The following is a 24,002-nucleotide window of genomic DNA, read 5'->3' on the forward strand; positions in this document are numbered from 1 at the left end:
GCCGCCGCGCGCGCCGCGCCATCGCCGCCGGAGCTGACCTGTTGTTGACGCCCCACACCCAAGGATGGACGCCCGCCGCCGCGCCGCATGCCTAGCCACGTACGTATGTGCACCCGGTTCTCGGCGGCCGCGGCGGCGCGGAAGGGGGCGCGAGCGCACACCCATAGCCTGCCGACGTGAGGTTCATGTTGACATGATGTTGTACGCCAACATCGTCTCGGCGATGCGGTGCCGATCGAAGGTCCACAGCTAAGGATGGCCGACGCCCACCACCACCGCGCCTCCAGCGGCCTGAAGCAGAAGAACAAGTCGCACAAGTCGTCGTCGAAGCGGGCGACGAAGCGCGCGGCCGGCGCCGGCCGCGTCGAGCGCCTCGGCCCCGGGAAGAAGGCGGGCAACGCCGCCGGGGCCAAGGAGAAGCGGCTCCAGCGCGCGAAGCAGCTGCGCCAGTCCAAGCGCGACGAGCTCGCCGCGGACCGCCGGGGCCTGCACCGCGGCGGCGACGCGCCCCTGAACGTCGCCGTCGTGCCCCTCGGCGCCGCGTGCGACGGCGCGGCGGTCGCGGCGAGTTTGCCGGGCCGCGCGGCGCGCGTCGGCCACGGCGACGTCGCCGGCGCGCTCGACGCCGCGGCGCGCGCCGACGTCGTGGTCTTCGTCATGTGCCCCACGGCCCTCGACGACGACGGCGCCGCGGAAGCCATGGACGACGACGACGGCCGCTCGCGCGCGACGACCGCGGGCGTCGCGCAACTGGAGGCGTGCTCGCCCGAGGCGCGCGACGCGGTCGCGGCGCTCAAGGCCGCGGGCCTGCCCGCCGTGCTGGGCGTGCTGGCGCCGCCGGACGGCGACGCGCCCTGGTCGGGCAAGGCGCAGCGGAAGCGCGAGAGCCTCGCGCGCCGCTTTTTCGGAGCGGAATTCGGCGACGCCGTGCCCTGGGTCGACGCCGGCGCCGGCGGCGTCGCCGCGGCCGTGGCCGCGCTGCCGCCGAAGACGCCCCAGTGGCGCGCGCGGCGCGCGCGCCTCGAGGTCGCCGCGATGCGGCCCGAACCGGGGGGGCTCGTGCTCGAGGGCTGGGTCCGCGACGCGCCGCTCTCGAAATCGCGCCTCCTCCACGTCCGGGGCTCGGGCGCGGCGCGCATCGCGGAGATCGCCGTCTTCCGCACGAGCGACACGACGGGGCGCCCCGACGCCGTGCTCGCGGGCGACTGCGCCGAACCCCTCGAGACGGCGAACGCGGACGACTTCCTCAACAACGGCGAGCAGACCTGGCCGTCGGCCGACGAGACCGCGCGCGCGCCCGAGCCCGCGCCGGAGACGGACGCCGACTACTTCAAGGCCTGGGACGTGCCCGACGACGGCGACGGCGACGACGACGGCGACGGCGACGACGCCATGGCCGTCGACGACGCCAAGGCCGCGGCGTTCGACGAGGAGCTCGAGTTCCCCGACGAGGTCGACGTCGCCGAGGACGCGAACGCGCGGGACCGCTTCGCGCGCTACCGCGCGCTGCCGTCCTTCGCCGCGAGCGACTGGGACGTCTACGACTCGCTGCCGCGGTCCTACGCCAAGGTCCACGCGCTCGCGCGCTACGACGCCGCGCGGCGGCGCGCGTTCGACGCCGCGGACGCGCCCGGCGGCGCGGCCGTCGGCGCCTACGTGCGCGTGGTCCTCGAGGTCGCGCCCGGCGCGCCGCCGCCGGACGCGGAATCGCCGGCCGCGAGCCAGCTCCTCGCGCACGAGAACCGGCTCACGGTCGCGCACTTCCTCGTCAAGCGCGTGTCCCTCGGCGCGGGCGCGTCCGCCGCCGACGACGTCGACGAGGAGCCCCTCGCGTCCAAGGAGCTCCTGACCGTGACCTGCGGCCACCGGAGCTGGCCGTGCCGGCCCGTCTTCTCGACGCACGCGCTCAAGGGCGCCAAGGCCAAGTACGAGCGGTTCCTGCGCCGCGGCGACCACTTCGTGTGCTCCGTCTTCGGGCCCCTGACCTTCGGGCCCGCGCCCGTCTTCCTCCGGCGCGCGACGGGCGAGGTCGTCGCCGCCGGCGCCGCGCTCGACTGCGACCCGAACCGCGTCACGCTGAAGCGCGCGGTGCTCACGGGGCTGCCCGCGCGGACGCACAAGCGCAAGGCCGTCGTCAAGCAGATGTTCTACAACCCGCGCGACGTGCTCTACTTCAAGCCCGCGGCGCTCACGACGAAGCACGGCCTCACGTGCCACATCACCGAGCCCATCGGCACGCACGGCCACTTCAAGGTCGCGCTCTCCAAGCCCATGAAGCAGAACGACACGATCCTCCTGACGCTCTACAAGCGCGTCTACCCGAAGCTCCCGGGCGGCGACGACGACGACGCGCCCCTCGCCATCTCCTAGGGCGCGCCGCCGCAGAGCGGGGCGACGGTCCCACGCTTATGCTCGACGCGGGGGATTGCGGCGCGGGATTGCGGCGGGGGCGGCGCGGGCGAACTAGTCGGCGAAGACGACGGTCTTGTTGCCGTAGACGATGATGCGGTCCTCGAGGTGCGCGCGGAGCGCGACCATGAGCGTGCGGCGCTCGACGCCCCGGCCCTTGCGGAGGAGGTCGTCGACGGAGTCGCGGTGGCTGACGCGCTCGACGTCCTGCTCGATGATGGGCCCCTCGTCGAGGTTCGCCGTCGCGTAGTGCGCCGTCGCGCCGATGAGCTTGACGCCGCGGTCGAACGCGCGGTGGTAGGGCTTGGAGCCGATGAAGGCGGGGAGGAAGGAGTGGTGGATGTTGATGCACTTGTGCGTGAAGGCGTCGCAGAACTCGTCGGACATGATCTGCATGTAGCGCGCGAGGACGACGATGTCGACGTCGAGCTCGCGGCAGAGCGCGATCTCCAGGTCCTCCTGGGCGCGCTTCGTGTCCTTGGTGATCTTGAAGACCTCGAAGCGGATCCCGAAGGCGTCGGCGATGGGCCGCAGGTCCTCGTGGTTCGACACGATGAGCGGGATGTCGCACTCGAGCTCGCCCGCCTTGTGCCGGAGCAGGATCTCCCAGAGCACGTGGTCGTACTTGGAGACGAAGATGCAGAGCCGCTTCGGCCGCGTGCCCCAGCTCAGCTGGAACTCGAGGCCCAGGCGCCCGCAGACCTCGTGGAGCGACGCCTCGAGCTGCTCGCCCGTCTTCCGCATCGTGCCGTACTTGAACTCGACGCGCTGGAAGTAGCAGCCCACGCCGAGGTCGCGGTGCTGCTCGCTGTGCTCGACGACGCAGCCGTGGCTGTTGAGCAGCTCCGCCATGGCCATGTTCACGTTCACGGAGTTGCGCCCGATGACGCGCAGCGTCCCCGTGGGGCCCTTGGCGGGCGTCGCCGCCGGGGCGATGGCCTCCCAGGGCGCCGTGCTGTAGAAGTTGTCCGACGTGCTCTCCACGGACCGCACGCTGTGGCGGCTGTCGTCCATGCCCTGCCGGTCGAACATGGCGGTGAGCGCGGCGCTCATGGTTATGCTTCCGCGCCCGAGTCCACGGAATTGTTCGAAGGCAGCCCGACTTCGAGTAGTGAACTCGCGGCTGCCCTTCGCTCGATGACGTGCCTAGGTTTGCGTTGGCGAAGTAAACGTGGGAGCCCCAGGTTGAACATCCATCTCCCCTAAGGCACTTCACAGCGCTTAGGTGGCCGCCGAAAGGCAACTGCTGTAATCCCAAATTTGTTGGCCGACACCCCCGACGAAGGTTACCAGCTGCGCGCAACAGCCTCGAGCACCATGGTCGCCCACAATGTCCTCTGCCACTCCAACGCCCACACGCAGCCCCGCCCCGTGGCCTACGAGAACAAGTACGTGAACGTGAAGCGCGTCTTCAACACGCAGCCCGAGGTCATGGGCTTCGTCATCTGCGTCGGCGAGACCATCCACGAGCGCATGCTCAAGAAGCCCATGATGACGATCCTCCTGTCCGTGCAGGCGGGCCTCCTGCTGTCCTTCGGCGTGCTCATGTCCTGCCAGGTCGGCGGCCGCTGGGGCAGCTCGACGGGCGTCAACAACTTCGTCTTCGCGGGCTTCGGCATCCCCTTCGGCCTCACCTTCATCGTCATGTGCCAGGGCGCGGAGCTCATCACGGCCAACTACATGTTCTGCTCCTTCGCCGTGCTCGCCGCCGACCCCGAGGACCGCCCGCGGCAGATCAAGGGCCTCCTCGGGAACTGGTTCTTCTGCTGGTGGTCGAACCTGCTCGGCGCCGTGCTCCACTTCGTCATGTTCGCCTGGTCCACGGGCCTCATCAAGTCCGTGCGCATCGACGGCGAGCTCTACAGCGACCCGACGGACTCGCTCGAGCACGACCAGGTGCTGTGGTACAAGTCGAACCAGGACTTCCGCGACGACATGAACGGCGACCTCTGCTCCCGCTCCAACTACGGCATGGCCAACCTCTGCAAGGTCGTCAAGGTCTGCCGCGCCAAGTGCACGGCCCACTTCACGACGTCCATCATCCGCGGCGCGGGCTGCAACTGGATGGTCTGCCTCGCGATCTGGCTCCAGATGATCGCGACGGAGCCCATCTCCAAGTTCATCATGATCTGGCTCCCCATCGAGCTCTTCATCTCGTCCGGCTTCGACCACCTCGTCGTCAACGAGTTCCTCATCCCCGCGGGCATCATGGTCGGCGGCAAGTACTACGACGACCGCTGCAACTGGGGCAACGCGTTCTGGTTCAACTTCGTGCCCGTGACCCTCGGCTCCATCGTCGGCGCCTGGTTCCTCGTCTTCCCCTTCTGGCTCATCAACAAGGACGGCTGGATGGCCGCCCAGACGAACGGCGCGGCGGCCCCGGCCACGGCCATCGTCGACGGCAAGCCCGAGACGGACCCGGAGGCCGTCGCGCTCGCGGAGAAGGCCTAGGCGCCTCCGAGCCGCCGCGCGCCCCGCCGCCGCGTCCAGCGCGGCGGCGGGCGACGACGACGCCCCAAATCCACCGCCCCTCCACCGTGTCCCGGCCCCGACCTGGGCCGCCCGCGACCGTGACGTCGGCGCCCGGGGATGTACATGGGCGTGCCCCCCCCCGCGCCGCTAAAAGACCTGTCTGTCCGCGGGCGCGGCGGCGCCCCCCGCGCGATGGAGGCCGCGTGTGAGGCGGGTCGCGCGCGCGGCGGCCGCGTCGCACGCGCGGGCCCGGCCAATTGCAAACCCCCCGGGGGCCGCTCGCCGGGGACCGCGGCGACGGGACGCGCCTCGCCCGGCGGCGGCCCGGGCCCCTGCCGGGCGATGGTCGGGGCGGCGCGCGTTAGTCGTGCGCCGCGGTGGGCCCGTCGAGGCGGCGGCCGCGCGGCCGCCGCCGAGGGCGGCGCTTTGGGTCGGAATTCGGTGGCGGGGGAAAACTGGGGCGTCGCGCGCCCGGCCTAGGCCTTGAAGGGGACGGCGGCGGGCGGCGCCTTGGCCGGCGCCGCGGCGCCGTCTTCCGCCGCGTAGTTGTAGTGGTCGAAGATCTTGTAGAGGACGATCTTCGCCGTGTCCTGGACGACGAAGAAGCCAATGTTCCAGAACCAGACGAAGGCGCAGGCCGCCGAGGAGATGGCGTCCATGGGGTACGTGTTGTCCGGCAGGTTCGCGTAGGCCGCGATGAGCGTCGCCGTGATCGTCGCCACGAGGAACGCGGCGGCGAGCGGTAAGGACGGCGCGCGCGACCAGAAGGGCCCGCGCGTGCGGCTCGCGAAGAGCGTCAGGAAGTCCGAAATCGAAATCTTCAGGTACATCATCATCGTGAGCTCCGGGTAGGGCAGGTAGTAGCGGTCGTCCTCGGCGTTCTGGTACGCCGCGGGGACCTTGCGGCCGAAGAGGAACGCGTAGGGCGGGTAGAGGCCGTCGGCGGACGACAGGCCCATGTAGAGCAGGATGAGCGACGACGCCAACGGCACGCAGCCCAGGACGCAGGCGATGATGCGCAGCTGGTTCAGGTCCCAGTTCTGCGGCGTCGCCGCCGGGAGCACGTGGTCGCGCGCGATCGTGAGCATGCAGCCGTCGTTGAGGATGGTGATGATGACGATGCCGAGCACGGGGATGCAGAAGCTGTACTTGGCGCTGTCGTAGTAGTAGGGGTAGGCGCAGCCGTCCTCCTCGTAGTCGTGGCAGCCGCCGCCGTCGTCCAAGTCGTCGAGCGCGCAGTCGGAAAAGTAGGACCCGGATATGGCCTGGGAACCGCTGTCCTCGTAGCAGTAGAAGTTGCGCGGGCGGAAGACGAGGCAGGCGAGGAAGAAGAAGCAGACGAGCTGGAGCGTGCACGCGATGCGGTAGATGACGTAGTTGCGGACGCGCGCGAAGATGCACCGCGCCGTGAGCATGGCGTCGATGATGACGGACAGGCCCGGCTCCGTGAGCACGATGTCCGCCGCGGCGCGCGCCGCGTCCGTGGCGCCCTCGACGGCGATGCCGATCTGCGCCTTCTTGAGCGCGGGCGCGTCGTTGACGCCGTCGCCCGTCATGCCGACCGTGTGGCCCGCGAGCTGGAGGAGAGAGCGCGGTCGCCGCCGCCGCGGACTTGGCGTCGGCCGCGGAGAACTCCTTCATGTCGAGGATTAAAGGCGTCGCCTTCGCCGAGAGCGAGATGGCCCGGGACGTCTCCACGGCGATGGCCGTCTGGTCGCCCGTGACCATCTTCACCGTGATGCCCATGCCCCGCGCGCGCTCGAGCGTCTCCTTCGTGTCCACGCGCGGCGGGTCGAAGAGGCTGAGCACGCCCGCGAAGCGCCACTCCGCCGTCGCGCCGCCGCGCGCGACGGCGACGCCCAGGGACCGGAAGCCGCGGCTCGCGAGGCCGTCGTTGGCCTTCATGACGGCGTCGCCGACGGCGTGCTTGTCGGAGCAGAGGTCGAGCACGACCTTCGTCGCGCCCTTCGTGACGCGCATCTCGCGGCCGTCGGCGCCGGCGACGCGCGCCTCCGTGCGCTTGAGCACGGGGTCGAAGGGCGTGAACTCGAGCTCGCTATATTCCTCGAGGCGCGGGCGGTCCTTCTCGGCGACGGACGCGACGATGACCGTGTCGATCGCGTCCGCGCCGGACGCCATGCGCTTCGCCGCGAGCGCGCCGAGGAAGACGAGCTCGTTGGCGTCGACGTCCGGGTCGATGAGCACGGGGTCGAAGAGCTGGAGCTTGTTCTGGGTCAGCGTGCCCGTCTTGTCGCTGCACAAAATGTCCATGCCCGCGAGCTCCTCGATCGCCGAGAGCCGCGCCAAAATCGCCTTCTTCTCCGCGAGGGACCGGCCGCCGACGGCCATGACCGTCGTCGACACGATCTGCATGGCGATGGGGATGCAGGCGACGAGGATCACGACGACCGTCGACAGCGACTCGAGGAAGTCGAGGCCCGAGTCGTAGACCTCGACGAAGATGACCGTGCAGAGCGACACGGAGAGGATGAAGAGGAGCATCGTGTTCTGGAACATGACCTTGGCGAAGCGCCCCTGCTGCTCGCCCGCGGCCCGGTTCACCATCTCCGCGGCGCGGCCGAAGAACGTGCGGCCGCCCGTGAAGCAGACGACGGCCTCGAGCTCGCCGCGGCGGATCACGGACCCCATGAAGACCGTGTCGCCGGCGCCGCGCGTCACGGGCAGCGACTCGCCCGTCAGCGCCGCCTGGTCCACCTCGAGGGCCTTGCCCTCCCTCAACTTGCAGTCCGCGGGCACGATGTCGCCGAGCTTGAGGTTGACGACGTCGCCGGGCACGAGGAGCTTCGCCTCCAGACTCCGGAAGACGTTGCCCCGCTTCACCGACGCCTTGGGCGCCAGGGACTGCTTCAGCGCCTCGATGGCGTCGCCCGCGGACTTCTCCTCGAAGTAGCCGACGACGCCGTTGACCATCTGGAGCGTCAGCAGCACCGCGAAGTCGTCCCAGTCCTCCTCGAAGGCGACGACGATGGTCGCGAGCCAGATCATGACGGGCATGGGGCCCCAGAAGAAGCTCAGGAAGACGAGGAGCTCGTTGCGCTTCACCTCCTCGAGCAGGTTGAGCCCGAAGCGCTCGAGCCGCGCCGCCGCCTCGGCCTCGGTCAGGCCCTCGGGCGGCGTCGCCATGGCGTACCGGATGTCCGCCTCCTGCTGCTCCTCGCGGCTCAGGGCCTGCTCCTCGTCGCCGAGCAGGGGCTTGCCCTCGGACTTGGGCATGGCGGGCGTCGCGCGCCGCGGCGGTTTAGAGGCGCGCGTGGAGCCGGAGCTCGCGGAGCTCGCGGCGCGCGGCGGCGTCCGGCCGCGGGGGTCGCGCGGCTACCGGAGCGGGCGGCGGGCGCGAGCGGCGACGGCGGTCGACGGTCGCCGGCGCCGGCGGATCGGAGAGCGCGACGTCGACTGCGAGACGCGTCGACGATCATGCAATGCGTCCCCAGATATCTTGTGGCAACAGGTCTGCGCTCGCTACTTGCGCCCCAAAAGCTTGAAGGGCAGCACTTGGGCAGCCCCGCTGCCTTCTCGACCCCTTATGGATACGCTTGTCGACGCGGGCCGCGCATGGTGACAGCGTAACTCTTTTGTCGCTAGCAGTGTTGGATACGCTTGTCGACGCGGGCCGCGCATGGTGACGGCGTGAGTCCGTGCCTTGCCTCTCGGGGCTGCCTGCCTGTCGACGCGGGCCGCGCATGGTGACGGCGTAAGTCAGTGCCTTGCCTCTCGGGGCTGCCTGCCATGGTGACCATATGCCTGTGCCTCGCCGGGGTCGTCGGCGCGACGGACCTGCTGCGGGAAGGCCGCGAGCGCGCCGAGAGATACGCCCGCTGCGACCGCCCCCGCGCGGAATACCGCAAGTACGAGGCGATGACCGCGGGCTTCGGCCGCTCGGCGCCGAGCTGGACGGCGCAGAAGCTCCTGTCGGCGGGGGGCGCCGTCTACGTCAAGAACCAGAAGTCGGGCACGCACTTCGTCGAGTCGCTCCTCGGCGGCCCCGGCGCGCGCTGGTACTACCAAAAGTTCCGCAACGCGGACCCGGCGGCGGCCTGGTTCGCCAACGCCCGCTTCGAGCGCGAGGCGAGCCGCGACCCGCGGTCCGCGGCCCTGGGCTGCGACGCGCGCGCGCCGCCGCCCGCCGTCTTCACCGTCGTCCGCGACCCCTTCGAGTCCTTCGCGTCCGCGTTCCTCGAGGCGATGTGCGTGGAGCGCGACGGCCGGGGCACGTTCGCCGGCAACCGCAAGCCCGAGTTCGCCGCCTTCGCGGCGCCGCCGCGCTCGGGCGAGGGGCCGTCGATGACCATGTCGCACGACAACGCGACGCGGCTCTTCGAGCAGTACGTCGCCGACGTCCGGCGGGGCGCGCGCATGTCGCGCCTCTTCATCCACGGCTGGCCGCGGGCGCCGGGGCGGGAACGGGGCGCGACGTTCCCGACTTCAAAGGCGCCGAGCTCGGCCGATTCCCACTCGTTTCGGCTGTTTTTTGGACGAGCGATCATCCCTCGGAGCGTGCTCGAAGCGTGGACGCTTGTTTCTGGAACGCTCACGTCGAATCACCCTGTTCCCGCCCAGGCAGGCGCACCGCGTCGACGCGGCGCCGCCCGGCTGCGGCGGCCTGCGCTTCATCTTCGCGCTCGAGACCGCCGGCGACGCGATCGCGCAACCAAAATTAGATCAGTAGGAACAAGACCGGACATTTAACTTTGAGCGCGACACTCCCGCTCGTTTTACGCGCTTTAAGCGGCCGAGGAGTCGCACACGGACAGCGCGAGACGGGCCACGCCACTCGAACGTCCCGATATGCCCATGGCGTGCGGTGGTGGCCGCGGTAGCGCGCATGGCCGCAGCGAGCCGCGAACGGGTTCGGTGCGTTACGGGCGTCTTAAGCTTGTGCGCGAGGACAGTGACGCTGCAGATGTGGTCCGTGGTGATGATACAGCCTGCCGGACGCAGCGGCGTCGATCGGTTTGAGGTGCTCGCTCCGCGACAGCCCATGACAAGGCGTTTTCGGGACTTTATCGGGTGATCTCGAAGAAATTCGGACCCAGGGCCTCGTCGGCACGCCGCTTCGTACCGGCAACGCCTTCGACAGCTTCGACCACCCGCCCGATCAACTCGGAGGCATCTGGCTCGTCGCACCCCGACTCTCCAACGCAAAACCGACGTCTCCGCACACAATCCCGCAGCGCGACCGGTTCCGCAGCACGGGGCGACGCAGAAAACCTCGCCGTGGCCGCGTGCCCGGCAGCGGAGACGCGGCAAGGCCTCGCCAGAGCTTCAGAGCGGGTTGCGACGCCAGATCGAGGTTGTCCGAACCCGTCTCGACAGCCTCACGGTCATCGCGGCGTCTGAGAGCGTCTCCGAGAGCCCGGAAAGTTGCCTTCAATGCCCAAACCGGGGATCTCTGTGCATTTTTGCACACGACGCCACGGGCCGAGGCTTCGATTGCACACGCAGGCGGTCCTGTCACGTTCCCCGGCGCAAAAGTCCCCGTCAAGATTCGTCTACTTCTCCCGCAGTTACGCCTCCCGTGAGGTTTCGGGCGCTCGCGCGCCGCGCGCGTCGCGCGACGACCGCGCGGCCGGAGCCGATTCCACCGCCGAACTTGGACGACGTCCGCCTCAAACACACCACGGACGCGCCTATGGGTACTTTCCGCGTACGAATCGACGTCGATCGCGTCACTTAGCGTTTAAATGGCACCCTGCGCGCCTGCTGATCAGATTTTGGTTGCGCGGCACTGGTGCCCGCCGCCGCGAACACGACGCGCGGCGGCGTCCGGCACGCCTCGGCGCGGGGGAGCCCGTGCAAGCGGCGCCTGCAGGCCGGCCTCGTCGTCTCCGACGCCGCGGCGCGCGACGTCTGCGACCTCCTGCGCACGGACTACGCCTGCTTCGCCGACTACGCGAAGCCGCCCGCCTGCCGATGACGCGCGGTGCGCTTATTCGCCGCGGGGCCCCGGGGGGTCGCGCCTACTTGTAGTCGCACGTTTTCTTCTTCCACTTGCAGTAGGCCTTCTTCTTGCAGCTCTTCTTGAGCTTCTTCTTCGTGGGCTTTTTGAGCTTGTGGCAGGCCTGCTTGTTTTTCAGGCTCTTGTCGATGCAGCGGTTCTTGCGCCAGACGCAGTGGTCGTGGAGGCCGCACTTGCCCTGCTTCATGGCCTTGCCCTCGAGGCCCTTGACGAGCTCGGAGCACTCGCGCTCCGCGTCGGGCGTCGTCGCCGATGCCGTCGTCGTCGCCGGCGGCCGCGTCGTCGTCGTCGTCGGCATGTTCTTGACGGCGTCGAAGCGGTCGCCGGCCGGCGTGGCCACGCGGACGTAGTACGCGTCGTCGTCGCCGAGCGACGCGGCCGCCGCGGATCCGCCCGCGGTCGCGTGGGCGACGATCGCCGGCGCCAGCGGGTCGTCCGTGAAGTCGAGGAAGAGGGCGCCGGCGCCGCCGCCGGCGAGCACGGCGACGTGCTGGCCCTCCCAGCGCCAGGCGCCCGATGCCGCGGCCGCGCCGACGGGCACGACGTCCTCCGGGATCTCGAAGGACCCCGCGTAGTTGACCATGCCCACGGCCGGGTCCAGCGCGAGGGGGAAGTCGTCGTTCGCGACGGACCGCAGCCCCGAGACGTCGTAGGCGTGGACGACGTAGGGGCAGCCCGCCGCGCGGACGCCGGGGCTCGAGTAGACGAAGTTGCCCGTCGGGTGCGTCGCGACCGCGCGCTGCGCGTCGAAGGGCGTGCCCGCGGGGCACGTCGCCAGGAGGGCGAAGACCTCCGCGGAGAGGCCGAAGGCCGGCGCGGCGCCGGCGACGGCGAGGCCGAGCGCCGCGGGGAGTTTGCCGTAGGCGTCGAGGCTCGGCCCGTCGGCGTCGAAGTTGCCGTCGTCGAGCGTCCCGAAGGGCAGCACGAGGGGCGCCTCGACGGTGCCGGGGCAGCCGTCGCCGTCGAGGGGGAGGAGCAGCGCGAAGGCCGCCTTGGCGCGCGCGTCGTCCGCGACGAGCGAAACAATCGCGTAGCGCTTCACGGCGCCGTCCGCGTCGGTCTGGTTGAAGACGCCGAAGGTGCCCCGGGACCCCGCGGGGAAGCCGCCCAGGGCGAAGGTCGGCGGGTCGCAGACGGCCCGGAAGGCCGCCGCCGCGCCGCCGTCGAGCGCGCCGCCGACGTCGACGAGCGCGGCGGCGTCGCCGCCGTCGACGCCGTGCGCGTAGAGGAAGCCGGGCTCGGGCTGCGACACGGACGACGCCGAAGCGAAGCCCGCCGCGGCGCCGTCGAGGGCCGTGGTCAGCCGCGCGCCGCTCGCGGGGTCGAAGACCGCGATGGGGTCGCCGGCGCAACCCGCGGCCGCGACGGCGACGAGGAACTTCCGCGGCGTCGCCGCGAGCTTGAGCTCGTCGACCGTAAGCGAGCACGCAAACTCGAGGGCGCCGGTCGACGCCTCGAGCGTCGCGGCGGCGGCGTCGTCCGCGCCGCCCCAGACGTCAAGCGCGCCGTCAACGGTCGCGACGACGAGTTTCACCGCGCCGTCGACGTCGGTGAACGCGCCGCCGCGGAGCGGGGGGGGCGCGTAGGCGGGGGTGGACCAGACGACGTTGTCCCAGGCCTCGCCCGCGCAGCAGGCCCGGGCCTCGGCGCATTCGCAGAGCGACGGGTTCGCCGTGCAGTCGTTCTCACCGGACGCCTCCGCCCCGCAGTAGCAGCGGTCGCCCTCGTTTTGGCCGGGGCAGAGCACGCTGTCGACGGCGGCGCGGGCGGGGGCAAGGAAGCACACAGCGGCGCCGACCAGGAGGCGCACGGCGACACGCATCGCAATTTTTTGGAGACAGAGAGACGGATCGACCGAGAACTGCGCACTCCTGACTCAGGTGATGCTCAGCGCCTCCTGATCAGTGGCACGACGCCTCTCACGGACCACTCGTCCGTGCGGGTCCCGGCGTATCCCAGCTTACCCGCCCTCTACACGGCGCCGCCGTCCATCTCCTCCTCCTCGCCGGAGCTCGAGTCCTCGCCGCCCATGAGCGCGAGCGGCGGCGCCTCGTTCGCGCGCGCCGGCCCCGGCGGCGACGGCGCGGCCGGCGGCGGCGGCGACGCGGTCCGCGGCGCGGGCGTGGCCAGGGGCGCCGGCGACGCGGCCGAGGGCACGGGCGACGCGCCGAGCGCGGCGGCCGGCGGGTCGCGCGGGCTCGGCGCCCGCCCCGGCGGCGGCGGCGTCGACGCCGGCGGCACGGGCGCGCGCACGGGCACCTTGGGCCCCTTGCCCTTGCGCGCGGGCCGCCGCGACGACGAGAGCGCGGTCTGCTCGCGCGTCTCCCGCTCGAGCGCGTCGAGCTCGTCGGCGTGGTCCGCGGCCGCGGCCTCGGCGGCGTCGACCATGGCTTTGCCCTCGAGGGCGATGGGGTGCGCGGGCCCGTTGAACGCGGCCGCGTTCGCCGCCATGAGCGCGAGGTCCTTGAGGAGCGCGGACCGCGCGCGGTAGACCTGGGCAGGAAAAGAGTGATTCAAGTTCGCTTCAACGTGCGTGTTCCGCGCGCGCGCGTTCCGGAAAAAGCATCCACGCTTCGAGACCGTTCCAAGAGATGACCGCTCGTCCAAAAATTAGCCGAAACGAGTGGAAAACGGCCGAGAGAGGAGCCTTTGAAGTTGGGAATTTCGCACTCTTTTCCTGCCCCGCGGTAGACGTAGCGGCCCAGCCGCTCCTTGATCGTCGTGAGGTCGACGGGGTCGGTGATCTTGACGTAGTACTGGGGGAACTGCTTCTTGTCCACGGGCTTGAAGAACGCGCCCGCGGGCGCCGGCCGGCGGAAGAGCGGCGTCAGCACCTGTGTGGAATTCAACCGCTGGTTTGGGTGGTCCTGACCAAACTTCAGAATTCTCTAGCTCGATCACATCGAAGTCGATTCGGCTGATTTTTGGACGAATCGATTCCTCTCGTCGAGTTCTCGAAGCACAGCCGAAGAGCTCGCGTCGAAACGGTCACATATGCGCACATTGAAGTCGGGTTGAAGACTTGAATTCCACGCAGGTCAGCACCTCGTCGCGGAGCAACGCCGCGAGGCGCACGTGGGGCTTGTTCTGCGCGCCCCCGCCCTGGCGCGGCGCCGTGCGCCGCGACGGCGCGGGCCGCCGGTGGTAGGACGCCGCGTCGTCCTTCATGCGCTGCTCCTTGGCGCGGCGCTGCTCCGCCTTGTGCTCGTCGTGCTTCGCCATGAGCGACGAGATGTTGAGCTTCACGGAGCCCTTCTTGGCCTTGGGCGCCGGGCCGCCGTCCTTCTCCGCGTCGGCGAGCGCCTGGGCCGAGAAGGTGATGACGGTCTTCTTCTTGCCGCCGCGGGGGCTCGGCCCGCCCGGCGGCGGGCTGGACGCGACGGGGCCGACGGGCCCCGCGGCGAGCTCGAGGTCCTCGGACCGCAGCTCGAGGTCCTCGGACGGGAGCAGGGGCTGCTCGCCGTCGAGGTAGTCGAGCCCGCCGAGGAAGTCGAGGTTCGGCAGGTCGCCGTCGCCCGGCCGGGGGCTCCCGGGCTTGGGCGGCGGCCGCGGGCTCGCGCGGCGCTCGCGCGGCGGCGACGGCGCGCGCTCGGGCGGCAGCTCCACGCCCGTGCGCGCGGCGACGCGCTCGACGGCGCCCTCGGAGACGTCGAAGGTCACGCTCACCTTCTCGCGGCCGCCGGCGAACGTCCGCGACACGCGGCGCACGGCGTAGCGCGGCGGCCTGTGTGGATTCCAAATCTTCAACCCGACTTCAATGTGCGCGTAATCGAACGGTTTGGACAAGATTCTTCGCTGTGCTTCGAGAACTCGACGAGAGCAATCGATTCGTCCAAAAATCAGCCGAATCGACTTCGATTTGACCGAGCTAGAGAATTCTGAAGTTTGGTCAGGACCACCCAAACCAGTGGTTGATTTCCACACAGGCGGCGGCCGCCGGATCGCCTCGGGCTCGCCCGACTCGCCCCGGAGCGCGTCGCGCGCGGCCGCGTCGCGCTTCCGCTCCTCCTGGTCCTTGAGGTCCCGCCGCAGGGCCTCGAGCTCCTTCGCGTCGTCCCGGGCCGTCGCCGCCTTGCGGCCGTCGCCGCCGTCGCCGCCGGCGAGGTCGTCGAGGAGGTCGTTCTCGAGGTCCGAGAGGTCGAGGTCCGAGCCGTCGTCCGCGGGCGCGGGCGCCGGCGCCGGCGCGCCGCCGGCACCGTCGTCGAGGCCCGCGGCGCCGCCGCCCCAGCGCCGCGCGACGCGCGCGCGCGCCTTCTCCGCGCGCGCGTCGTCGTAGCGCGTCGAGTTGCGGTAGGGCCCGCGCTTGCCCCGCTTCCGGAACTCGCGGTCGCCGACGAGGAGGCGGCCGTCGTCGGCCTCGTCGTCGTCGCCGCGGGCCATGTCCGCCAGGGTGCGCTTGAGCGCGCGCCGCTGCGCCGCGGCGACGAGCGCGATCTGCGCCTGGTACGCGTCGCGGCTCTCGGCGAGCGACGCGGGCTTCTCGGCGCCGCCGGCGCCCGTCCGCGACGCCGCGGACCGGAACTGGGCCAGCGACGCGCGCGCGAAGGAGAAGCCCGCGCCGACGCCCGACGGGTCGCCGAGGCCGCCGAGCCGGAGGATCGCGAAGTTGGCCCCGCGGATGCGCGCGTCGACGAAGCCCGACGTCAGGTGCGCCGGCGCGAGGCCGATCTCCTCGTGGACGCGCCGCGCGGCGCCGAGGCGCCGCTCGAGCGTTTTCGCGCGCCGGTCCGCGGCGGCCGCGACGTCCGCGAGCGTCGTCGCGCCCGCCGTCGCGCGGCCCGCGCTATCGTCGGGCGCCGCGCCCGCGCCCCGCGCGCGCGCGCGGAGGTCGCCCGCGCGCTTCCGCGCGGCGGCGCAGCGGCGGCCGAGCGCGCGCACGGCGACGGCCGCGCCGCTGGGCCCGCCGAGCTTCTCCGGCGCCTCGAGGCCCAGCGTCCGCAGGCCCCGCGCGGCCGCGTTCGCGCTCTCGTAGGCGCAGACGTCCTCGGGCGCGAAGCGCGTCGCGACGTCGTCGGCGTCGACGGCGACCTCCGCGGCCGCGAGGCGCCGCGCGGCGTCCGCGCCGCCGACCGCGTCGTCGTCGTCGCCCTCGGGCACGACGCCGCGCGCGCGCCACAAATCGACGCCGTCGCCCCGGACCTTCTCCGCGACGTCGGCGACGGCGCGCTTGAGCAGCGCGGCGGGCACGTGCGTGTTGCAGAAGAGCGCGCGCTGGATCTCGTCGAGGGGCACGGCGATCTCGCGCACCGCGGCCTCGCGGGACGTGCGCGCGGCCGCGAACGCGCGCGCGACGTGGAACGCGGCGATGGGCTCCTGGAGCGCCGCGTAGCGCCTGCGCGGGGCGCGGGTCGCGCGCGGCGCGGTCCGCGGTCCGGAACGCGCGCGCCGAGCGCGCGCGGCTCGTCCGAACGCGCGCCGAAGCGACGTCGACGGCGCCCGCGGCGCGCGCCGCCGTAGAAACGTGCCGCGCCGCGGCGCGCTTCGACCCGAGCGGCGGCACCTCGATGCGCGGCTCGACCTGGCCCTGGAGCGCGACGAGGTGGTCGCCGTCGAGGGGCCGCACGACCCAGGTCCAGGGCTCGGGCGGCCCGTCGCGGCGCGCGCGCCTAGGCCGCGGCGCGAGGCAGAGCAGGAAGTCGGTGACGGGCGCGGCGGCGTCGGGCGCGCCGTGGGGGAAGACGGGCGCGCGGAAGGCGTCGGAGACGAGGGCGAGCTGCTCGTCGTCCGGCGCGCACTCGCCGAGCAGCGGCCAGGGCTCGGCCGCGGGCACGTCGACGTCGAAGCCGCGCGCGTCCGCGGCGCGGTCGCCGAAGTCGTCCGCGGGCCGCGCGCGCCTCAGCCGGCAGAGCGCGGCGGCCATGCCCGCGTTGGCGACGAGGGGCGGCCGCTCCTCGCTCAGCTCGAGCAACAGGAGCTCGCCGTCGGCCGCCCTCAGCTCGCCGTCGCGCGACACGCCGTGCAACGCGGCGCCCGCGCCGCCGCGGCGCCGGAGCGCGGCGCGCCGCGCGGACCGCGCCGCGCCGCCCGCGCGGTCCGCGCGCGGCGCCGCCAGGGTCCAGGCGCCGCGGAGCGCGTCGCGCGCGAGCCGCGGCCGGTGGAAGAGCGCCTGGGCCGCCGCGGACGCGTCGCCGACGAGGAACCGGTGGAGCTGCGCGGGCAGGCTGTGCGCCGCGCGCGGCAGCCGGCTCAATCGTGCCGCGCCCGCGCCGCGCTCGCGCTTCCGCTTCCGCCGGCCGCCGGGCTCCGCGAACGCGCGGCCCGGCGCGGCGCCGGCCGCCGGCGCGGCGCCGGCGCCGGCGCCGGCCGCGGCGCCGCCGCGCCGCTCGTCGTCGCTCTCGCCGTCGCCGCCCCAGCGCACGGCGCCCGCCCAGTCGCCCGCGTCGAGGTACGCGTTGCCGGGCGCGGACGCGCGGTAGGCGCGCTCCGGCTCGCCCTCGCTACCCTCGTCGGACGACTCGCCCCAGCCGATGCGCGCCTCCCAGGCCACGTGCTCCACGGCCGCGTACGCGACGGCGCCGTCCATCGCGATGCGACGCCGGCGCGCGCGAGCGGCGGCGGACGGGTTGCGGCCACGAGCGCGCGGACCGCGTCGCGGTGCTCGCGCCGTCGGTGCTCAGCTTCGCCCTCTGCGATTGCGGAGTGCACTGATGGCCTAAAATTTACACAGAGTCCACTCGCCTCGTACCGCCTTGTTGTAAAAAAACGCGCGGCGCTGGGCTGTCCGCAGCGGCGTACTCGCGCCTGCGATGTTCCCGCTGGATGCGCACGACAGCCGTGTCATGGGGGCACGCAAACGCGCGCGATTCAAGCCGCTGGAACGCGCACGGCCAGCCGCTGCGACATGCTCGCGCTCGTCACGGAGGGCCTCCGAGGCCTCCGCCCGCAGCTTCAATAAGTTAATGTTGCGTTCCGGCCGACGATTGGTAAGTGTTGGGAGTGGCGCAGTGCCAGTTCCTTCCCCTCCACACTCACCTCACTATATGATAAAGTTCTCCCCTCCACACTCACCTCAAAAAAAAAAGTTTGCTTGAAGCCAAAGGCAACTGGTGCTTCACTATGGCTTCATATGCTTCAATGTAAACTTGGGGCCCTTAAGCGCGCAAGACTTCAAACCCTGTGCATCTGAAGAACGTCCAAGCGTGTCGCGGCGGGAGGGGGTTCTGCCTAGCGGACGGGGGGGGCGCGCGTCCGACACAGAACCCCCATGACAACCCCGCCGCGCCCGCACCGCGCATCCCGCGCGACTGCCATTCACACGCCCGGTCCCCGCTGTCCGCGGCGCCGGGCGCCGGCGCGTGAAGGGCAGCCGCTGCGGCACCCCATCTGAGCGAGCGGCCACCCCCCAATCCCGCCGCCCCGCCGCTCCCCCACCGGCGACCCGACGCGCCGCCCACCGTCCCCTTCCCCTTCCTCGAGCCCGGGTCGCTTGCGACCAGCTCCCCCAAACAAAATTTTTTTTTCTTCCGGAACGATCAAGTTCGACTCGCGCGTCCGCGCGCGATCGACTTTTCAAAACAACAACCGAAAGAACCAGCTGGCGAACGGTCCCTTGCCAAGGGCGTGCAGTGCGGATCCAGCGTCCCCAGCGAAACCGAAACAACACTCGCCGCACCCCTGCAGGTCGAAGCGTATACACCTGCCGCAGGGATCAACAGACCTTACCCCAACGCGCGCAGGATGGCAGCCTCTCTGGTGGCACCAGGACCCGTCTAGGGGGGGCACGAAATAGTATCCTCGACTGGGTGTGCACACGATGGCATCACGACATCTGATGCTTCGGCGGCGCGCGGCGCCGGGTTCGCGGCGGGGGGGGCGCCTAGGCGACCATGATGGCGTAGTCCGCGGCGGCGCAGAAGAGGCAGAAGGCGCCCGTGAGGTACGCGGACGTCTTCCCCTCCTCGTGCTCGCGCCAGAACTGCTCCCGGTGCCGGAGGAGCGCGGTGGCGAGCTCCTTGCCCAGCTTCGCGTGCTCCGGGAAGAACTCGTCCGTGGCCTCCGCGAGCGCGGCGGGCCGGACGTACGCGCGGCCGTCCGCGCCGCCGCGGTGCGCGAACCACGCCGGGCTCAGAACCGGCGGCGGCTCGGGCGGGTCGTCGACGCGGTCGGGCTCGGCCCAGGCGGCGACGCAGCGCGCCTTCGCCGGGAGGTCGAGCGCGTCGTTGGCGTTGCGGTCGAGGTGCCGCAGCGCGCCGCGCGCCGCGCCGCGGAGCCGCCGGGCCGCGCCGCGGTCGAGGAACCGGCGCGCGGGCGCGTGGTCGCGGCCGAGCGCCGCGGCGACGTGGTGGCCGTGGGCGTCGGCGAGGGCGTCGGCGACGGGCGCCGCCGCCGCGTAGAGCGCCGCCCGGGCCTCGGCGACGTCGACGAGGCCGTCGTCGTCGCCGTCGGCGAGCGCGGCCGCGGCCGCGACGCGCGCGGCGCCGTCGCCCGCGCAGGCGGCCTCGAGGGCGGCGCGCACCTTGGCGCCGAGCCGCGGCGACGCGGCGGCGCTTGGCGCCGCCGCCGCCGGCTCGAGGAGCGCCGCGGCGCCCGCGTCGGCGAGCGCGCGGCGCGCGCGCTCGCCGCGGCCCGCCGGCGGCGGCAGCGCGCCGTAGCGGTCGCCGCCCGGCGGGAAGAGCGCGACGGCGACGCGCTCCGCGAAGCGCGCCGCGTAGGCGAGGCGCAGCGTCTCGCCGGCGGCGAGGGGCGCCGCCGTCGCGCCCGCGCCGACCCGCGCCGCGAGGTCGCCGCGCGCGCGCGCCGCAAAGTCCGCGAGGAGCGCCGCCGCGTCGCCGTCGCCGGCGGCGGCGACGGACGCGTCGAGGCACGCCTCGGCCGCCGAGGCCTCGACGGCGCGGTCCAGGCTCGCCGCCGCCGCCTCCGCGAGGGCGTCGAGGAGCCGCAGCTCGTCGTCGCGGAAGCTCGCCGCCGCCGCGGACAGCACCGCGGGCTCGTGCCACTCGCGGTTCTCGGGGAGGAACGTCGTCGTGACCGCGCTCCGCGAGGTCGGGCGCAGCGCGCCGCGGGGGAGGAGCCGCCGCCGAGCGGCTCGCGCAAGAGCCATCATCTTCGTCACTGCCAAAGGCTCAAGGTGAACATCCGAGTCCTCATCCGTGTCATTCAAGGTGCTTTATTGAACATGCCACAAAAGGCTCGTTGAACATCCATGTCATTCAAGGTGCTTTATTGCACATTCTTGTGTCGGCCTCTCTCAGGCGCGCTCGGCCTTGACGCCGCCCCGCGCGGACGCGGCGGCCGGCGGCGCCGGCGGCGCGTCGGGCACGTCGAGGTCGTCGACGTCGATGACCTCGACGGTCCTCTCGGCCGCGACCTTGCTCGTGATGTCGACGATGTCGCCGTCGTCGTCGTCGTCGCCCGCGCGCGCCTCCGGCGCCGCGCCCTGCGAGTCGAGGAGCCGCCGGAGCGCGGAGCGGACCTCGCACGTCGCGACGTTGAGCGGGTGCGCCATGGCGCCGCGGACGCGGAGCATCTCCGGCGACACGGGCTCCCAGAGCACCGAGTAGTTGAGCCGGAGGTCGTCGAGGAGCTTGCGCGCGCACGTGTCCTTGAGGATCTTGCCGACGTCCGCGCGGAGCTTCGCGAGGCCCGCGACGACCTGCGCCCGGTTTCGCGTCGTCGACGGGCGGGCGTCCGACCGGCCCGACGCGATCGCGCGCGCGCTCCGCGGACGACACGCCGAGAGACCGCGACGCGTCCGAACATCGGCCGAATCGACGTTCGGCCGGGACCCCCCGAACCCGCGGGTGCGCGCGGCGCGGGCGACGACGGGCGCGATGGCCCCCTTGAACATGGACCGCGCCTCCTTGGTGACGTGGGACTCGACGACCGCGCAGCGGCGCCGGTGCGAGCCCGTGCCCTTCTCGACGAAGCCCCGGTCGTAGCCCGGCTGCATCGCCGCCTGGACGAGGGGCGTGATCTCGCGGCTCAGGTCCTTCTGCTGCTTCTGGATGTGGTCCTTCGTCGCCGCGAGGGCCGACGACGCGACGGCGGACGACGACGCCTCGTGGGCCCGGCGCGCGGCGGCGACGCGCGCGGCGTCGAGCTTGGCGAGCGCGGGCTCCGCGGCCGCGTCGCCGAGGCGCGCCGCGAGGTCGTCGTGGGCGGCCGCGAGCGCCTTCGCCACGGCGCCGTCGAGCGCGTCGAGGCCCCGCCGGGCCTTGTCGACCATGGCCTTCTCCCAGTGCGTCGCGACCGCGCGGTAGACGGGCTCCGCGAGCTCCTCGTTGAAGTTCTGGCGCCAGTTGCCGCCGCGGCGGAGCGTCGCCTTGTACGTCGCCCAGTGGAGGCCGCCCTCGGCGCGGGAGCCGCCCCACTTGCTCGCCGTCGCGACGCACGTCTTCGCCGCGTCGGCCGCGCCCGCGTCGAGCCGCGGCAGCACGTCGGCCTCGAGGGACGCGAAGACGGATTTGTCGAAGCCCCCGAGCGCGGCGTCGAGCGCCGCGGGCAGGCCGGCGACGCCGCGCGCGTAGGCGCGCTCGCAGGCCGCGCGCTCGGCCCGCTCCTCGCCCGTGCCGGGCTTCGCCGCGACGACCGACTCGAGGCTCTCGGCGAACGCGAGCAGGGACCGCGTCTGGAGCGCGACCTTGCGCGCGCGGAGCGACAGCGACGCCGCGTGGACGAAGTCGACGAGCGCCGGGATCTCCGTCGCCGCGAGCGACGCCGCGTCGTAGACCTGGGGCGGGCCGTCGTCGCCGCGGACGCCCTTGAGCTTCTGGTAGTCGACGCTGGACACGCAGTAGACGGGCATCGTGAACTGGGCCTCGAGCTCCGCGGCGCTCCGGGGCGCGTCGCCGGCGGCGCGGTCCATGTCCTGGAGGCCCGCGTAGAAGTCGGCCTTGACGCGGTCGCGCGTGTACGCGTTGCGCGCGACGGCGCAGTCGTAGAGCGACGCGGCGGCGTCGAGCTTGAGCGCGCGGACGACCTCGGACCGCTGGAGCACGTCCGACTGCGTCGCGACGAAGATGAGGCGGCCGTAGGCGCCGTCCATGAGCAGCGTCCGCTTGAAGGACTCGCCGAGCAGGTCCTTGGCGGACCGGTCGTTGACCGCGCGGTTGATGTTCGAGACGATCCAGACGGAGTCGGCCTCCTTGAGCGCGAGCTTGACGACGGCGCCGCGCGCGGAGTCGCTGTCGTGCGTGCCCGGCGCGTCGACGAGCACCGCGCCGGACTTGAGCACGGGCCACCGGCCGTAGGCGCGGACCTTCTTGACGATGGGCCAGCACGCGCCGTCGCTGAGGAGGTTCGAGCTGTCCATGAAGCGCTCGAGGGACCGGCGGAAGCCGCGCGGGTGCGTCGCCCTGACCTTCTGGGTGGTCCCGAGGAAGCGCGTGACCCGCGTGTGGCGCCGGAGCTTCGCGCGGAGCTCGGGCACGGTCATCGCGACGCGCCGCTTCTTGTTCGTGGCCGGGTCGACGATCTCGTAGGTCGACTCGTGCGTGTAGGCCTCGCCGTAGACGCTGTAGAGCTTGCAGAAGGCGCCGTGGTTGTGCGCGTTGGGGTCGCTCACGTTGAGGATCGCGCGGCCGTCCTGCGTCGTGAGCTCCTCGAAGAGCGCCTCCTCCTCCTTGTCCCACTCCGCGCGCGTGAGGAACTCGGCCTCGCCGACGTAGGTCGACCCGTCGCCCGGGCTCGCGGCGTCGTCGAGGTAGCGGAGCTCGATGAGCACGGCCGTGCACGCGCGCATGCCGTTCGTCGGCAGCACCTCCGACTCGCCGAGCAGCGCGTTGAGGAGCGTCGACTTGCCCGCGCCCGTCGTCCCGCAGACGACGCAGGACATGCGCGGCAGGGCCTTGGCCGTCGCCGCGAGCGTCCGGAGCTCCGCCGTCCGCGCGTCGGCGAGCGCCCGGGACGCCCAGCCCGGGTGCTCGCGGAGGATCTTCGCGAGCCGGTCCGCGACCCAGCGGCAGCTGCCGACGCACGCGGCCTCGGCGTTCATGCGGTCCTCGACGGCCTCGTCGTCGTCGCCCGCGGCCGGCGCCGCCGCCGGCGCGGGCGCCGCCGCGGCCGCGGGCGCCTCGTCGAGGATCTCGACGTCGTCGTCGGCGATGGGCACGGCCGAGAGGTCCGCGATGCGGAGGAAGAGCTTGCGCCGCGGGCCGAACTTCTTGAGGCCCAGCACGCTGTTGAGCTCGCTCTCGCCGAGCGCGCGCAGGGCCGGGCCGTCGAGGGCCTTGGCCGCGGCCGCGGCGAGCACGGCGGCCTTCTCCTCGACGCTGTCGGGGATGGCCGCCGCGAGCCACTCCTGCACGTCGCCGGCGCTCACGGGGATGCTGTTCTCCACGCTGCGCTTGGACATCGTGCCGCTCCGCAGGGTGCGGCCGCGGATGAATCCGCGGAGCGCTCCGCTCGCTCGCCGGGGGTACCTTACCAGAGTGGACGGCTGTGTACCGCCTTGAATTCGTACACGCTCTCGCAATTGAGACCAGATGGGTCCAGAGCAGCAATGACAGAGGAGCAATTCTGCATTCTACTCCGGATCAGTGGCGTGGCTCCAGGCGAGCGGGCGCGCGCCAGCAAGCGTCACGAATTCAAAGCTGATCACCATCGACTCGGCAGCGCATGGGAGTCTGATTGCTGCTCGCACGACCCTAACGAGCGCCACTCTCGAAAGAAGCGCGTCGCGCCGGATGCAGACGCCGCGCGCGCCGCCACAGATGACGACGAGCGCGAAGGCGCTCTCGCTGAAGAGCACGCAGACGTCGCTCGTGACGCCCATCGCCGCCGACGCCACGAGCGTCCTCGGCCGCAAGGGCGCCGTCGGCGCGCTGCCGCTGGAGATCCTGAGCCCCACGGTGTCGCGCTGCCAGGCGGAGCTCGCGCGGCGCGGCGACGCGCTCGTGCTCACGTCGCGCGGCGCGCACCCGACGGCGCTCGTCCGGGGCGGGGCCGTCATCCGCATCGACAGGGGCGACTCCGCGGACGTGCGCGTCGGCGACACGATCGTCCTCGCGACGGCGCGCATCCTCCGCGCCTCCGCCGCCGGCGCGCCGCCGGCCTTCGACGGCGGCGACGAGGCCTTCACCGTCGTCGAGGACGGCCTCGCGGACCTCGGCGCCGCGCTGGCCGAGATCGCGCGGCTCCGCGCCGCGCTCGCCGCCGCCGAGGCGCCCGGGGCCGCCGCGGGCGAGCCGGGACCGGCCGGGGCGCC

At 72.4% G+C, this 24,002-nt stretch overlaps 7 protein-coding genes across 7 annotated transcripts; 2 read left to right on the plus strand and 5 right to left on the minus strand.

Annotated features, from left to right (window-relative positions):
- Positions 1 to 1,392: 1,392 nt before the first annotated feature.
- Positions 1,393 to 2,370, plus strand: AURANDRAFT_18509 (hypothetical protein; the record flags this gene model as incomplete). The annotated part of the gene is made up of 1 exon (XM_009034236.1): positions 1,393 to 2,370. One exon carries the CDS (start codon positions 1,393 to 1,395, stop codon positions 2,368 to 2,370), a length of 978 nt encoding a protein of 325 aa, XP_009032484.1.
- A 93-nt stretch (positions 2,371 to 2,463) lies between these two features.
- Positions 2,464 to 3,267, minus strand: AURANDRAFT_19358 (hypothetical protein; the record flags this gene model as incomplete). Its single annotated transcript, XM_009034270.1, has 1 exon — positions 2,464 to 3,267. The coding sequence occupies one exon, from the start codon at positions 3,265 to 3,267 to the stop codon at positions 2,464 to 2,466; it is 804 nt and encodes a 267-aa protein (XP_009032518.1).
- A 428-nt stretch (positions 3,268 to 3,695) lies between these two features.
- Positions 3,696 to 8,115, minus strand: AURANDRAFT_60959 (hypothetical protein; the record flags this gene model as incomplete). The annotated part of the gene is made up of 3 exons (XM_009034269.1): positions 3,696 to 3,785; positions 5,376 to 6,156; positions 6,494 to 8,115. 3 exons carry the CDS (start codon positions 8,113 to 8,115, stop codon positions 3,696 to 3,698), a joined length of 2,493 nt encoding a protein of 830 aa, XP_009032517.1.
- A 513-nt stretch (positions 8,116 to 8,628) lies between these two features.
- AURANDRAFT_60960 (hypothetical protein) lies at positions 8,629 to 9,568 on the plus strand (the record flags this gene model as incomplete). Its single annotated transcript, XM_009034237.1, has 2 exons — positions 8,629 to 9,224; positions 9,460 to 9,568. 2 exons carry the CDS (start codon positions 8,629 to 8,631, stop codon positions 9,566 to 9,568), a joined length of 705 nt encoding a protein of 234 aa, XP_009032485.1.
- Positions 9,569 to 10,859: 1,291 nt separating this feature from the next.
- AURANDRAFT_60961 (hypothetical protein) lies at positions 10,860 to 17,381 on the minus strand (the record flags this gene model as incomplete). Its single annotated transcript, XM_009034268.1, has 6 exons — positions 10,860 to 12,581; positions 12,836 to 13,351; positions 13,552 to 13,692; positions 13,904 to 14,582; positions 14,781 to 16,190; positions 16,345 to 17,381. 6 exons carry the CDS (start codon positions 17,379 to 17,381, stop codon positions 10,860 to 10,862), a joined length of 5,505 nt encoding a protein of 1,834 aa, XP_009032516.1.
- Positions 17,382 to 18,674: 1,293 nt separating this feature from the next.
- AURANDRAFT_60962 (hypothetical protein) lies at positions 18,675 to 19,898 on the minus strand (the record flags this gene model as incomplete). Its single annotated transcript, XM_009034267.1, has 1 exon — positions 18,675 to 19,898. One exon carries the CDS (start codon positions 19,896 to 19,898, stop codon positions 18,675 to 18,677), a length of 1,224 nt encoding a protein of 407 aa, XP_009032515.1.
- A 147-nt stretch (positions 19,899 to 20,045) lies between these two features.
- AURANDRAFT_60963 (hypothetical protein) lies at positions 20,046 to 22,631 on the minus strand (the record flags this gene model as incomplete). The annotated part of the gene is made up of 2 exons (XM_009034266.1): positions 20,046 to 20,450; positions 20,622 to 22,631. 2 exons carry the CDS (start codon positions 22,629 to 22,631, stop codon positions 20,046 to 20,048), a joined length of 2,415 nt encoding a protein of 804 aa, XP_009032514.1.
- Positions 22,632 to 24,002: the final 1,371 nt, after the last annotated feature.

The sequence above is a fragment of the Aureococcus anophagefferens genome, assembly GCF_000186865.1.
Source record: "Aureococcus anophagefferens unplaced genomic scaffold AURANscaffold_1, whole genome shotgun sequence".
In the NCBI taxonomy this organism is placed as follows: Eukaryota; class Pelagophyceae; order Pelagomonadales; family Pelagomonadaceae; genus Aureococcus; species Aureococcus anophagefferens.